The sequence below is a fragment of the Euprymna scolopes genome, chromosome 22 (genome assembly GCF_053919585.1).
Source record: "Euprymna scolopes isolate OS-2025 chromosome 22, ASM5391958v1, whole genome shotgun sequence".
NCBI classification, from domain to species: domain Eukaryota; kingdom Metazoa; phylum Mollusca; class Cephalopoda; order Sepiida; family Sepiolidae; genus Euprymna; species Euprymna scolopes.
This window is the reverse complement of record NC_136503.1, coordinates 35,631,972-35,647,453: the sequence shown is the minus strand read 5'-3', so window position 1 is coordinate 35,647,453 and position 15,482 is coordinate 35,631,972. Positions and strand designations below refer to the sequence as shown.

Below are 15,482 nucleotides of genomic sequence, written 5' to 3'. Positions count from 1 at the left end.
AATTATATTTCTCCTTTACAAGCACTTTCAAGAATTGTGCATGTCAACGTACTTAAAGGAATAAATTATAAGATGGTCAACATCTATAAATTTGGAATATAGTTTAGTCATTTATTTGTTATATATATATATATATATATATATATATATATATATATATATATATTTATACAAACATTATTGGGTACATATGTGCATATATGTTTCAGCAGTGCCTTTTTCAAAGGGCCTCCATCATCAAGTCAAAAATCATAATCAAGACCTTAATAATGTTTGTATAAAGAAACATACTATATAAATGCTCTGCTCATTCATTAAGCACTGTTTAATAAATGAGATTTCCAATGGATATGCATCTAGAAAACTAAACTATATATATGTGTGTGTGTGTGTGCATATATATATATATATATATATATATATATATATATATATATATATATATATATATACTAGCAAGGGGACCAGACGATGCTCTATATTGAATGATGATCAACGAATAGTCCACCCTTCCAATAATTTCATTTTCATCGAAATAAGTGAAATCATCCATCCGTCAATCAAATCAATCTATTTAGGAATCTCATTTTTATTTTAATCAATTTTTGTATTAATCTAGTTAGGAACGCCGTGCACTATGAAATAAGCTTCGTATGCTTTCCTGCAGTGACTTAGTCCACAATTCATTGTAGCTTACATTGCACTGTAGAGAACTTACTGATTTATTTTATTAAACTATTTTTATATAACGATTTAGGTTCGAATTCAAAATACAAAAGCCAAGTTAAATGATTCATTTGTATTCTAAACATAAACATTCAGTTGAGGATCAATGACTGTTAGTATTTAATATTGAATAGAAAATATAAGAATGTGAAGTTACCGTTAAGATGTTGTTGGATTGATTAAAGGCACCGAAATAAAGTTCGTTTCTGGTAGATAAAAAATAAAACACTCAATGGATGACTGAATGTTACTTTTTTTTTTTAACTTCCGTAAGTCTTAAGAGATCAAGGAGCTAACACCTGATTCTGTTATGATTTAAATTTATATCCGAAGACTCTTTTAAGAGTAGATGATGTTCCCTTTATGGGTGCTATTTGTATTTCGTTACAGCTTGGTCTTCCAGGGATAGCTTCTAAGTATTTCTGAAGATTATTTTTATTAAGCCAGTTGCTCCTATCACAGCCGGTACAATGTTTATTTCTTTCAGAGACCATGTCGTTTTTAGATCATTTTTTAGGTCCTGATATTTTGTTATATTTTCCCGTTCAGCTCTATTAAGGCCAAAATCATTTGGGACTGTGACATCGATAATGAGTGCAGTTCTTTTGGATGTACATATGTGTGGTATTTCAAAAAAATTTGGCCCAGCTTTTAATTATCAAGGGGGACCATAGATTGAAGCTCAGTCTGTTTGGGACTAATTTATGAACTATATTTCCTTTAAAATCTTTTTCTGTCCTCAATAGTAATGTTTTCTCTTGTATATTATAACTTTGCTGTTTTCCATTTACCTTTAGTTATATTTATACTAGCAGAGACACCCGATGTTGCCCGAGATTAAGCGATGATCAACAAATGTTTCACACTTCCATATTTGTATTGTCATCGAAATCGGTGAAATCGTTCATTTTTCAATCAAATCGACTGATTGTCTGCTTTAGTTGGGAACCCACGATGAGGAAACTTCACATGCCCTCTTGCAGTAGTTTAGTCCACAATACATCGTAGTTTACATTGCGCTGTAAATAGTCTACTGTTGAATGTATAAAAATTATTTTATATAATGACTTACGTTAGAATTTAAGACACATTGAATTAAAGTTTATAATGTAAAAGTCATGTATCATGGTTCAATTGTGTTGTAAACAGAAACATTCATTTCGAACGCGCCCTTGTCTTATCCAAAATCCTACTGTTCATTTTATATATTGGGTCTTCTGCTTGTGCGGTGATAAAACTTTTCAAATACGCTTGTGATATTAGACTGTATAAGACTGTTAACTTTGGCCAAAATCGGACGATTCCTTCTTCAATCGAATTTTTTCGATTATCGATTTTCGATATTTATCGAAGGCATTCCAATACAAAACCTATCTAAAAACACTCTCAGACGCATAAAGTGCATTCGTTTGAAATTAAAAAAACGGCTTTATATATATATATATATATATATATATATATATATATATATATATATATATATATATATATATATATATTACGTTTCCCGGGTGTTTGGAGGTGTATGCTGAGCAAAAAAAAAACTGTCAATTTTTTAAACTTTGACCCCTATTATAACCCCTTAAAATTTATTGTTTTGGGCTCCAATCGAGTTATTAAGTTAGATCCATGTCCAAGGAACCTATATCTAAAATTTCAAGTGTTTAGACCCAAAATTGTCTGAGGAGTTTGGTAGAGTTCTCAAATGTCAATTCGTTGAACTTTAAACCTCTTAACAGCCAAATTTCTGGCCGAAAACCGATCACATCGTTTTTTCCAAATCTCAGTACCCTGTATATCAAATTTCGTTCTGTATAGTAAAAATTGACAGAGTTATTGCGTAGGGAAATGTACACAGACAGACCGACACACAGACACGTTCACTTTTATATATATACTAGCATTTCAGCCCGGCGTTTCCCGCCTGTTTGGAGGTGTATGCTGAGCAAAAAAAAAAAAAAAAGGAACGGTCAATTTTTTTTTATTTGACCCCTATTATGCCCTCTTAACATTTATAGTTTTGGACTCAAATCAAGTTTTTAAGTTAGATCCATGTCCAAGGAACCTATATCTAAAATTTCAAGTGTTTAGACCCAAAATTATCGGAGGAATTAGGTAGAGTTCTCAAAGGTCAAATTGTTGAACTTTGACCCCTTAATAGCAAAATTTCTGACCGAAAATCGATCACATAGATTTTCCTAAATCTCAGTACCCTGTATATCAAATTTCGAGTGTGTAGACTAAACATTGACAGAGTTATTGCGTAGGAAAATGTACACCGACACACACACACACACAGACACTTTCACTTTTATATATATATATATATATATATATATATATATATTATATATATATGTGTGTGTGTGTGCGTGGGTGGGTGTGTGTGTGCGCGCGCGCTTCTGTGTGTATATATATATCTGTGTATATATATATATATATATATATATATATATATATATACTAGCAACACGACCCGATGTTGTCCAGGGTTGAATGAGGATCAACTAATGTTCCATCCTCACATACTTTTATTGTCATTGAATTCAGTTAAATCGCCCATTCTTCAATCAAATTGATTGATTGTCTACTCCAGTCGGGGACCCGTCACTGTGTATCGAGAGGAAGCTTCACACGCCTCCTCGCATTAAAGTATTGAGCTATATGGTAGGGGAAATAAGCAATACTCGAGCTCTCTTCAATTATTTAATACTGCGGAAAATATATAAACAAAGAAAATGCATAGCATTATTATACTCCCAGCGAGTTTCTTAGCGACCACAGTTTGTCGTAGCCTGGCGTTTGATTTTCGAATATCGGCTTAAATACACTGGTAACCATTAGCCACACAAAATTGTCGCGATGCACAGAAGCAGTTCATTACAGATAGCTATATATGTGCGTGAATTATGAAGTAATGCCTGGGAGGATCGTATCAAGACAACAGACTATATATTACATTATATTTCCTAAATTGAGCATGGAAAGAAAGCCCATTAGACTGAAATAGTACATTAACTTTATTGAGCATTAAAGACAGTATAATAAGAATACACAATATATCGCTGTAATAGTAACGACTTTGCTTCAAATCTCCATTAGTAATATATGTCTAAATGAATAAATGTGAAATACTTTTTCATTCAGCACAATTTTATTACCATCAAAACGGTATATCGTTATTCAGTCAATAAATACGCTATAGACATGTTGAAATAGTATATATTTATAGTAATAAACAACAGCAGGTCTTTGTGTATATAATTTACATAATAAGTTAAAATTAAATATCGACTTCCGGAAGATTGTTACTTTATCGTTATTTTCATGGCAGGTTTTGGACTGAGCTTCAATCTGTGGTCCCCCTTGATAAAAAAAATTGCAACAAATATTCATCTAGCAACAACAATTATCAATAATTTATCTTACTCTCTATCAATGCCTAAAACTAAACGAAAATTCTGTTAGCAAAGTTTATTTCGTAGAACTGTCCATCTGTGGAAAATATGCTTGTTTTTAAACCTAATAATGTAAATAAGTTCTTGTTAACTGTTGCATTGTGGGGGTCCATATAGTTGTAGTGAGTGTATATGCGTTGGTATATACGTGTCACCGTCATCTTTATTGCGTGTGTATATACCTGTGTTCGTCTATGACCATCTAGCGTTGTGATCGCTTTAAAGTTCGTTGTGTGTGTATGTACATTTAATTACAGTTTATGACGGGACAAGAATATACATAAATACTTTTACAACACAAAGGATGAATAACACTTATTTGGGGTTATAACATCAGCCAAATCGGGAACACATCGGATCCATTTTGGTCTTGTTTGACGGAAAGCTGCAATGGAAATTCGTCCCAAGAAAATGACAGACCTCGGGTTATATTTTTTTCAGAAACCTTTATTTCCGATGTTTTCCCAATTGGAAAGCTACCGCTGGCCCTAGACTATCGCATTCTGATCTCCCTCTACTGGGGGCCATCACCGTTCGACTCGAATCGTCTCTCTTGCTCCCTAATCTTCCTGACGTCTGCTCCCTCTCGCTTCCAAACTCTAACTGCTAAATCATCGTATCTTTCCACAAAACTCTAACTTAAAGTCCACTTTTCTTTATAATGACCTTTACGCAAGAGTCAACAGACTCTACAGGTCAATCTTTTTTAAACTATTGTTTATTATCCTACATTCTTTACATTTGAACATAAATAATTTTCTCCATAAATATTTATTTTGCTATAACATTCTAATTTTACAAATTTTACGACAATCATAATAATCGTCGATTAGCAATACCTTCGGCGTTGCTGTGCATTAGCTAACATTAAGCCGCCCTCTTTTATAATCACACTCTACCCAAGTTCCGCCATTATCGATCTTCGAGATATTTTCTCAGTCTACCCGGAAAATATAAACCCTTATTTTCGAGTGGCCCTTGGGCCTTGACGAGCGGCATGTCCCCAGTAAAAATAGTAACAAATGTTTTATGATACGAAGACGTGCAAAATTTATTTTCATTAAGGCTCAGTTTAAGTTCGTAGAAAGAGACAAGGGCATATAAAAATATCGGGCTACATTTACTAAGAGAAAGTGCAATTAAAATAGCATGGTTGATTAACTAAATTAAGATGAATTCATTTTAGTGCTGATTATGTTAATATTTATTTTTACTTTTTTGCAGGACCCTAACACTGCCACTTTCAAACTGCCCACATTCGATCACTTCACATCCCACAAATGCAATATTTTATATTTCACAGATGTTGAGAATGGTCCGCCGAAACGGGCGCGAAAGAAGAGTTCGACATCGTCGATCTATTCGCTGTCCAGTCTAGATTCGTCCAATTACAACGAAAGCGACCACAAACCGTACAATAAAGAGCTCGGTTTCACAAAGGGGGACGTGGTTAATATCCCAAACGGTTATACTGGTGACATGATCAGCTGTCTCGACTCGAAAGATGATACTAACAAAAACATCGACAACCTGACTTGTCGGGCATTGCTTGTAGACCTTGATTCGTGCAGCAACCAACGAAGCTCCCATAAAGATGAGGGGTTTAACGGGTTCGCTTCCGGTAACACCACCTCCGCCAGGCGCAAGTCCAATTATTACAGCCGTGACCTGACAGGTGATCCGAGTAACTCCCAACATCGAAACCATGGACCCATGCAACATTCTTTCCTCCATCGTCACCATAGTCATCCTTATCCGAACAAACATCAGAATCATTACATCCGTTATCCTAAACGGCACCAATCCCTCCACCAACAGCAAAAGCGGAAAGAACACAGTGATGACAAATCGAAGTTTAATACTGACTCTGACAAAGCGCGGTGTCAAGCAACCTCCCACAGCCACCCTCGCGATTCTATTCTCCATCAATCCCCATCACAAACCCCTTTACTCTCATCTCCATTGTCTGAATATAGCCCGGATAACAATGTCGGATTTAACGATCGTCAGAAACGATTTGAAACTGAAGAGAAAACGAACACCAAGGAAGTGGCTGCAGGATGCACTGCTGAAAATAACATTCCAATGACGAATATGCGAAAAGTTGAGGATTGTCGAAAATATATCAATGTAGCTACCAACGTCGCTTATCTGAACACGACAATCATAGATGAAAATAACTGTTGACCAATGACTTGCATCCATAGACAATAAACTTGGTTAACTGTTAGAATGGGTATGGTAATTTGAAAATATACAAGATTTAAAAAAAAATTTTTTTTTTAACGGGACTTATTTTTATTAAGTTCCGCCACTAAACAACCCTCACCGGTTGTTTGAACTCCTTCTGCTTTTTGCAAGTTAAAAAATAACGCAGACATTGTAATTTTATGACTGTGCTGTTTTGTTTTGTTTTGTTTTTTTTGTTTTTTGTTGCTGTTTTTTTATGAGATTGGAAATACTGTCGATAAACCTAAGCAACGAAGCCGTTTCAAATAAAAACATTTTGTCGATAGGTGATTCAGTACTAGACAAGAATGATTTTTATTTATTTATTTGCGGACTGTTATCCGCATCTTCATTGTTGTTGTTCCACCAAGTTTTGGCCAACTCATCCTCTGGCCTTCTTCGGGTGATTAACCGCAACGGAATAGGAGTGTTGAGTCTTGTAACTGTATCCATAGTAATTACTGCCTTCTATAGTTGTTGTTGTCTCATCACGTTTTGGCCAACTAATCCTTTTGGCCTGCTTTGGATAGGATTGAAACCGCTACCTTCAGACAATGTTCACCTGGCACCGTAGAGACTTAACGCCTCCATCCACTACGCCAACAACTCTGAAGATCTGGATTACATTCCACAAATAAACAAACAAACAAACAAACAAATAAATAAATACACAAATTACTCATCTCAGATAATTCCAATAAAAAAATAATATATAAAAATAATTTTCTCTATATAAATAAAATGAACTCATTTTTTCCCGTCTGATTTTGACCTTAATAGGATTAAAAATCAAGATATTTCATGCAAATATAATATGCACAAACGGCAGAACAATATCTGAGGTGTGTTATAGGCTTATTATTTCTCAAATTCCTCGATAATCTTAGATTTCTATACTTTTTCTGCTGAGAAGTCACGACCAAAATCGGTTAAGATCAATGGAAGTGGTAAAATATTTTCTCTCTAATAAATTCCTCCTCCCCCTGCCACCACTTAACACCGTTTGGGGATCGTTCACAAGGAACAGTTGAGAAGAGAACACCAGTTTGGCTTCGTAGTTCTTTCATGTGAACTTATTTAAAATCACTAAACTAAGCTGCAGTGCTCTGTGGCGTAGTGGTTAGCGTGCTGGACAATTCACATTATATTTTCACGTTCGCGCCGACCTACCGTAGTCGGTTTTTTTTTTTTTTCCTAAACAATTGGAATGGACTTTTCTTGGTGGCCGAACTGTTAACGTTGCAGATGTTTTTTTGTTGTTTTTTTCACACTTTATTTTCCTACTTTTACTCATGACTCCGGGTTTGATCCTTCCTACTTACCTACCATAACATTTTTTAAAACTACCCCCCCAGTCCCGGAAACAAACACTCGGGCAACGCCGGGTACCCCCGCTAGTATTGAATATATTAATGGAAACTTTTTCAAATATAGTGGATATTTTTTTTTAATATTTCTCTTCGATCGAAAATTTATTGTTTTATAAACTAAATTCCATAACTAATTGATTTTTACTTTTTGACTAATAGAGTAATATATTTTTGGGCCAATGTTAGATTTAAAACGGCAATAGTGTGTGCCATTTTTTATTGAATCAATTTTAAAAATATATAAATAATTGTAAAAAGGGTGGTAAGAGTGCATTTTGGTGAACTAACAGATGAAATATTAAAGAGAATTTAATCTGCATATTAATGTATTAATTAGTATAAATATTCTGCACAATGACTTAAGGAGAGTATATTGATAAGTTGATTGTTTAAAAAGAAAGATGACCAAGTATACATAACACATACATTCATTAATTGAAATCTCTCTCTCCCTCTCTTTCTCTCTTTCTCTCTCTCCCTCTCTTTCTCTCTCTGTCTGTCTCTCTCTCTCTCTCTCTCTCTCTCTCTCTCTCTCTCTCTCTCTCTCTCTCTCTCTCTCTCTCTCTGGTGCTAAACTAACTAGTTCTACTTTAAAATGCTCAATTTATTTTACTATACGATTTCAGACTAATGTACTGCTAAATTCATTAAGGGTAGTGTAGTATCTGTTCTGTTGTCATGTCCTTCCCCCATGCATTACCTCCTCTTTTGATGGGCTAATATTGCATGAAATTATCATTGCAGACAATATCTTGTCATTTTTGGATCAGTGTAATTTATCATAAGTAGGGGTAAAACTATCCCACCTGAGAGCGCCGAGGTTGAGAGAGTAATGAATTCCATCTCTTTTCAAGGAGACGTTAATGTACGAAATCAGGATTATTGATATTACTAGTAAAGGGTGTCTATGGTTATAATCAGGATTCGGTTCTGGGGTTCGGGAAGGAGTGAGTCACTCTCTCGACAACAGCAAGTTTCTGCCCTCTTCTTTTCCAATCGACCACACCTGGCCTCTCGCCACCAATGTCACACCGCACAATCCGAACGTCAGCAATACGAAATTCTTTTCAAGAGAAGATGTTCACGACTCTTTTCTCTCTTCTGCCCCAGGGATTTTTTCCCAGCTTTTATATCCTCCTATCTAAAAAAAAAAAAAAAAAAAGGAAGAGACAGGAAAAAAATAGCTTCTCCCATCATGCTCTGCCTTCCCAAGATGCCCTTCGCGTATACAAATGAGCTGGCCATCCTTTCCTTATTCTTTCCCAAAGAGCGATGCAGATACGCCCGGTACGTTTTTTTCTAGCCATATACCCCACAGGGTGAAATGATAAAATTATCATCCAGATAAGACGACATGATTCCATTTCCGTTTGATGAAAACTGGTTTTCTTTTTTGTTGCAGACCATCTACTAGTTTGGCAGTTGTGTACAAATCTCAAAAGCGACAGAAGCCTTCTATCATGTATTAAAATGACACAATGTTTAACGAGCGAGATTGGAGATGTGCCGCTGTACAACTCATCTACCGACCCAATTTATGACAACATAACTATTGCCATCACTCTCAAAATGCGAATCTGACGGTTCAACGTTTGATGGTACAGCTCAACGAAGTTTACGGCCACAGTTATGGTCTTCGGTGTGGTTTCAGGTGAGGACCATATCATGCCACCTCACATCTTCGAAGTTAGCTTGAAAGTCAACACAAAATTTCATATGGATGTGCTGAAGAGTGTGGTGATTCCCTGGTGCAATCAGGTGGTCGCTGGCAAACACAGGCTTGAATTTAGGAGGAGTGCTACGACTTTGTACCTTTATCTCCCTGGACCCCCTCCTCCCACGACCTGAACCCGCTGGACTACTTCGTTTGGTCATACACCAAGAACATCACATACACCAAAGCCTGGCTGATCGCTGCCATCCGTCGAAAATTGTGGAAAGGGCATGCTTCCAGTTCTGAATTTTTGAGATGAAGATTGCTTATTCGTATTATTTGGAATCTTCGGACTAGTGTTCTCATCGTGAGTGTCATTTTTCACAAGGTTTCGATAGATTTAAACTCTGACCTCGGGTGCATTTTGTATCGAACTCGGGTATTTTTCTATCGAACTCGGGAATTTGGACGAAATTTGGGACGGGGGCAGCATGCTCTTATTCCGTTAGTCATGACTGGATAGAAGTCTTAAGTATATATATATATATATATATATATATATATATATATATATATATATATATATATATATATATATATAGGGTGTCCGTAAAGTTACTATACAGTCTTACATCTGTTCGCAAAACTGAGACCTGCAATCAGGATCATCCTCAAGAAGTCCGTAAATTAGGCGCGGAATGTATGGTCTCATGTGGAGTTTCGTGAGTATTTTATGTAGAGAGGTTCGTTTGATACCAATTTCTGCACTAGCACGGCGAAGTGATTTCTTTGGGCTTTTGCCATATGCCTCACAACTGTAGCCAAATTTTGTTCAGTGCACACACTTGGCCGACCAGAACGCGGAGCATCGGCAACTGAGCCAGTATCATCAAATTTGTCTCGAAGTTTATAAATAGCCAAACGTGTTGGAGGATCTGTATTAAAATAATGATTCCAATCACGAATTACATCCTGTGCGTTTTCTGTTTTCCAATATCGCTTCAAAATAAATTTGCGCTCTTCCAAAGTTAGCTTTCGTTGCATGCTTGATTAAATAAACCTGTAAAAAAAAATATTAACTATTAATACAAATATAATACAATAAAACAATAAGACTGTATAGTAACTTTACGGACACCCTGTATATCTATATATATAAAAATGTAACTGTTGGTTCGTTCGGAGTTAATTGTCTAAAAACACCACTGGACGGATGGCTTCCGCGTTTTGGTATAATATGTTTACTATATCCATGTGTGTTTTTATATATTCCTTTTTAATTATAACATTATACTTAATTTTTCTATGATAAATAGGTGGATTTCTTTGTACCGAGAGGCCATTTTTTTATTTAGGGACAATTATTTATTACCGCTTCCTGTCACGTGACCAGTGTTACAATTTAGCGGTTTTCCTGCTAGATCTGGAGATTTCGTTTACAATCTAGCGGGAAATTCTAGAAAATCTGGAGGTATTTGGCACCCAGACACCCGCATTAGATTGCTTGAAAATACTTTAAAACATAAAATAAACTCATTTATGTAAGTAAAAAAAAAAGTAACATTTATTGCCTTTGGTAACAATTATTTATTGATTATTTGTTTTGTTTTTCACCTTTTTTTCGACTAACCATTCTTAAATCTCACTATAAAATCGATTTTTCCAAGTACATTTTAGGTGGAGGGGGGCATTCCAATCTCCTCGAAGGGGTTTGTGTTACTGTACACGGGTTTGTATTACTGTACACATAGATTCGAAAAAGTTGTCAAAAAACAAATATATAACAAATAAATGTTATCAAAGGCAAGATAAGTTACTTTTCTGCCAAACTGGCTAGCGATTTTCTGGACATTTCTTTCTCCTGATCTCGCGGGTTTTTTTTAAATCTCAGTTGACAACATTGCATCACTAAAAAAACACCACAGGCTTAATGTAAACAGAATGTGTTTACAATATCGGTAAATTTTCAATGGGTTTAATTACATGATTATTGATAATGTAACCATGTGATTGAACTTTAATTTAAATTAACCACACGTGGTCGCAAAATGAATGCCGACGCTCAAAGTGTATACACATTTTGATTCCTTCCTTTACTTAAAAATTCACCAAAAATCAGGAAATTAACCAATTTTAATGAAAATTGCAGTATTTTTCAAATAATGATCGCAGATTATAATGAACTAATTATTTTTACTTAACTCTTAGTGAAAATGTTTTATTTTGTTTAAACAAAAAATACCTTTACTAAAGTTATGGTTTTCAGTAGTAAATAAAAAACGCAAGAATTTATTTTCGCTTTTTTTAAAGCATCGTAATTTGTAACAATAAAAAATAATTTTTACAGTAACATTACGAAAAAAAACCCCTAAAGTCCGTATTAATGTATTCGATATAACTCGAAGAAAAATGAATTATCGGATACTATTCAGGAAATTAAAGATTCAATTAGATTCCTATTTCAGTCACTTAAATTATTTAGGGTGAAATGAGTTTAGGAATTTATAGCCAAACCTAAATATTTTTTTTTGTAAATATCCAGATACGCTACTACAGAACACTGACCACTAATTTGTTTGGGGGGGGGTGATGTTGGGGCGCGTGCGCGCCAACATCACATTCGCTCCCCCTCCAGCTCGCGCCCCCAATGTACAAAGTAAAATCCTCGGAAAATGTTAAATGGTGTTCTAATTGGTAAATGTCGGTGCGTTACTTACGGAAAATTTGAAAATTCGATGTTCCAGGTAAAAAAAAAACCAGATAAATTACCCCTCCCCTACTCCAACTTGGTGTGCTTTCTTTTTCTTATTTTATTTCTTTTTCAGCTAATTTTAAATTTTCCACCCAAAAAGCGCTATAATGTATTTTTGGAAATTAGAAAATTCTATGTCCTGGAAAAAAAATCCCCTCCCCCCAACATAGTTTGCTTGGTGAAGCCGTCGTTTATGCTACAGCGTGCATGCGCGTAGCATAAAAGGATGCTGCAAAATGGTGGAAAGAAGTTCGTGGGTTCAGGGGTTCATACCATGCAAACGGTAAAATTTGCCCCAAGTTTGACTATCAGATTCGTTGTCAGCGACCTCAATTACCTATAAAAAAAAACAAATTAGAGTGGTCGGTGTTCTGTAGTAGCGTATCTGGATATTTACCTTTTTTTCTTACTTAAAAAAAATAGCATTAATATAGTAAGTTAGGTAAACTGACTTTTTTGTTTAAAAATGGAATTATTTCCCTTTCGTTATTAACTTTTTTTTTCTTTTTTTTTTTAATAAATATTTTGTGTTTTATATACATAAAGTACAATTGTTGAATGTTACTGTTTTGATTATATTCGTTTGGGGGGGCACAATTAAAAAATTAAGAAAGATTAAAATGAAGCAAAATTTAAGTTTCCGTTCCATTTTTACAACAACTGTAAAACAGTGCATACTCAGCAAGTTTTATCGTAATTTATAAGCATATTGAAACACTAAATCAACATTTTATTTATTTTTTTGCATAATTAATGATGGAAGTATTTTTCTGTTTATTTTCTTAACAGCTGTTAAAAAAAATAATTTGTACATTCTCTTGAAAAAAAGAATCACACTTTTCTCTACTTTCACATGTGTTCCATTTTAACAAACTGAGCCACAGCAACGCGTGGCCGGGTACAGCTAGTATATATATATATATATATATATATATATATATATATATATATATATATATATATATATACTTGTACTTGCAATAACCCTTATCGCTGAGTGGCTTCCAGGCCTTGATAAGTGGTGATCACTGTGTAAAAAAAAAAAATATATATATATATATATATATATATATATAGAGAGAGAGAGAGAGAGAGAGAGAGAGAGAGAGAGTTTTCTTTCTTTGACTCTGTCCGGCTAGTGGTTGGACACCAAAAAGTACTCATCAAATATATATATATTCTTTTCTTTTGGCTATTGGAAGTTTTGTGCAAGTCTTTAATGTCTTTAATTAAAAGTGAAATTAAATCAGTATGGTCGCAAACTCTTCTTCGCTCAGGCTGTTTTTCTTGCTTATAAAGGCGCGCACGTTTATCCCAAAGACATGTTTTGTTGACAATGCATTTATTGGTTGAAAAAAATCAATATGCGTTTCAACATGCCAACGGAATTGAAGTTTTTTTTTTTTTTTTTTTTTTTTTTTGCTAAGTGAAGTCGTTATAAAATCTGTAATTGTGTAATACTGTCTGAATTAAGGCTATTAATATGTACATAAGTGTGTATATAGTTAGTTTTGATTTTGTGTTTTTATATAGAACTAAAGTCTCTTCGTAATATAATTATTTTTTGTGTTCTCTATATTGCAGTTTGGAAATTATAGTGCCGTTCGAGTTTTGCGTGATCTCTTTTTATGGTTGTTAAATCTTACTTGAAATTGGATATCTATCCCTCCAATATATTTTATTGTAATTCGTGAACAAAAGTGGTAAAATGAATTACGTTTTGGGCTAATACAAATAAAGCTAGGAGTTAAATTTTTAATTGAGAGCTGGGTAAAGTAATGAAGGCATCCGTGGCCAGATTTTTAGAGAATTTAGAATTATTACAGTAAACACAGTAGCGGGGAGTGATGATATATTTTATGTTCATCGTCTGGGTTGGTAGTGTGTTAAATGATATAACGATTATTGTGCTTGGAATCTTTTTATACGTAAATGAGAGATTTTGTGGTTCAAATTAGTTGAAGTCGAGGACCATTTAGATTTTATTGTCGTTTTATTTTGTATATGAAAAGTGTTTGTCTGCATAGTGTGTAGACTGTAGGATTATTTTAATGGGTGTAAGGGATTACGTGCTATTAAGAAACAAGCAAATAAGCTGTATTAGTGTTTCATTTAGAGGCACTAGAGAAAAATGAGTTTGATTCGTATGCGAGAGCTAGAAATTATTGACATCTTGACATTATTAATACGGTTGCTATTGAAATCTAGATATGTGATTATCCATAGGTTTAGTGCATATATATATATATATATATATATATATATATATATATATGTCGTAATTCGCCGTTGTTGATTCGCATTTGAACAGAGTTCCACAGGCGTGCAGTTCTAAGAAAGAATCTTTGTTCATGGAATCTCCGTTTAGGTTTAGGTATAGAGTGGGGGAAAATATCGATAGTGGTTTCAGCTTGATTAGTGAAATGCATCCATTTAAATTCCTCTAAAACGTGCATAAAGTAATTATGTAAAAAGAGTTTTATTTTATTATTATATTTAATATGCATTTAAAAATCACACACATACACACACACACACACACATATATATATATATATATATATATATATATAAATCAAAAGAAAGCAAAAAAGCGAAATGTATGAATGATAGGAATGAAATATACAGCGCATCGCACAAAAAATCGGTAAATTATTTTCTATTTGCCCCAAAATGTTATCACGTATTTTACTTTCTCAAGTAATAGCAAGAGATGAATTGGCTAGAAATTATGACAGAGTAAAAATCCATACATTCAAGTACACTGCTGTCTGGCAAGGAGCCAACACTCTTGACTTCTTTGAACCAAGCGAATGGCCCTCAAAATGTCGATATCTTAATGTGATGGATTTTATCATTTGGAGTTTTCTGTGAGCTGGACTTCAATTACAGAGGAGAGAATCCAAAGCCTTTAAATTTTCTGATTATAAGTTAGGACAATATCCCGTTTGCAATCCTCCTCAAACATCTACGTTATCGTTCAACATTTAAATTAGTACATACGATATCTGTTAAGCAATATAGAGAAATGTTAAGTAATATTTTTTTAATGTATACAATTAATGTTTGGCGATTCTTTGTGATCAGGCAAGGGTTAATTTTGTAATGGATTATATTGCCAAAATAAAGCATACACAACTAAAATTATGAGTTCAGAAAGGTTCCCTATGAGTAATCAAACTTTGTTTATTCTATTTTCAATTTTTTTATTATATTCTTCATCATTAAACCGACAATTCGTCCATCTTATTAACCAAGTTTCCAGAAACTATGTGTGCGTTTCACCCTCTTTA

At 34.2% G+C, this 15,482-nt stretch overlaps 1 protein-coding gene across 1 annotated transcript in view; it reads left to right on the top strand.

Moving 5' to 3' along the window:
• Positions 1-7,132, top strand: part of LOC145243966 (leukocyte tyrosine kinase receptor-like) — a 491,379-nt gene extending 484,247 nt beyond the window's left edge. The window contains exon 22 of the mRNA XM_080107096.1: positions 5,409-7,132. Within this exon, the coding sequence (XP_079963222.1) occupies positions 5,409-6,371 (963 nt within the window). The 3' untranslated portion in view covers positions 6,372-7,132. The remainder of the gene's footprint in view (positions 1-5,408) is intronic.
• The last annotated feature ends 8,350 nt before the right edge of the window (positions 7,133-15,482 follow it).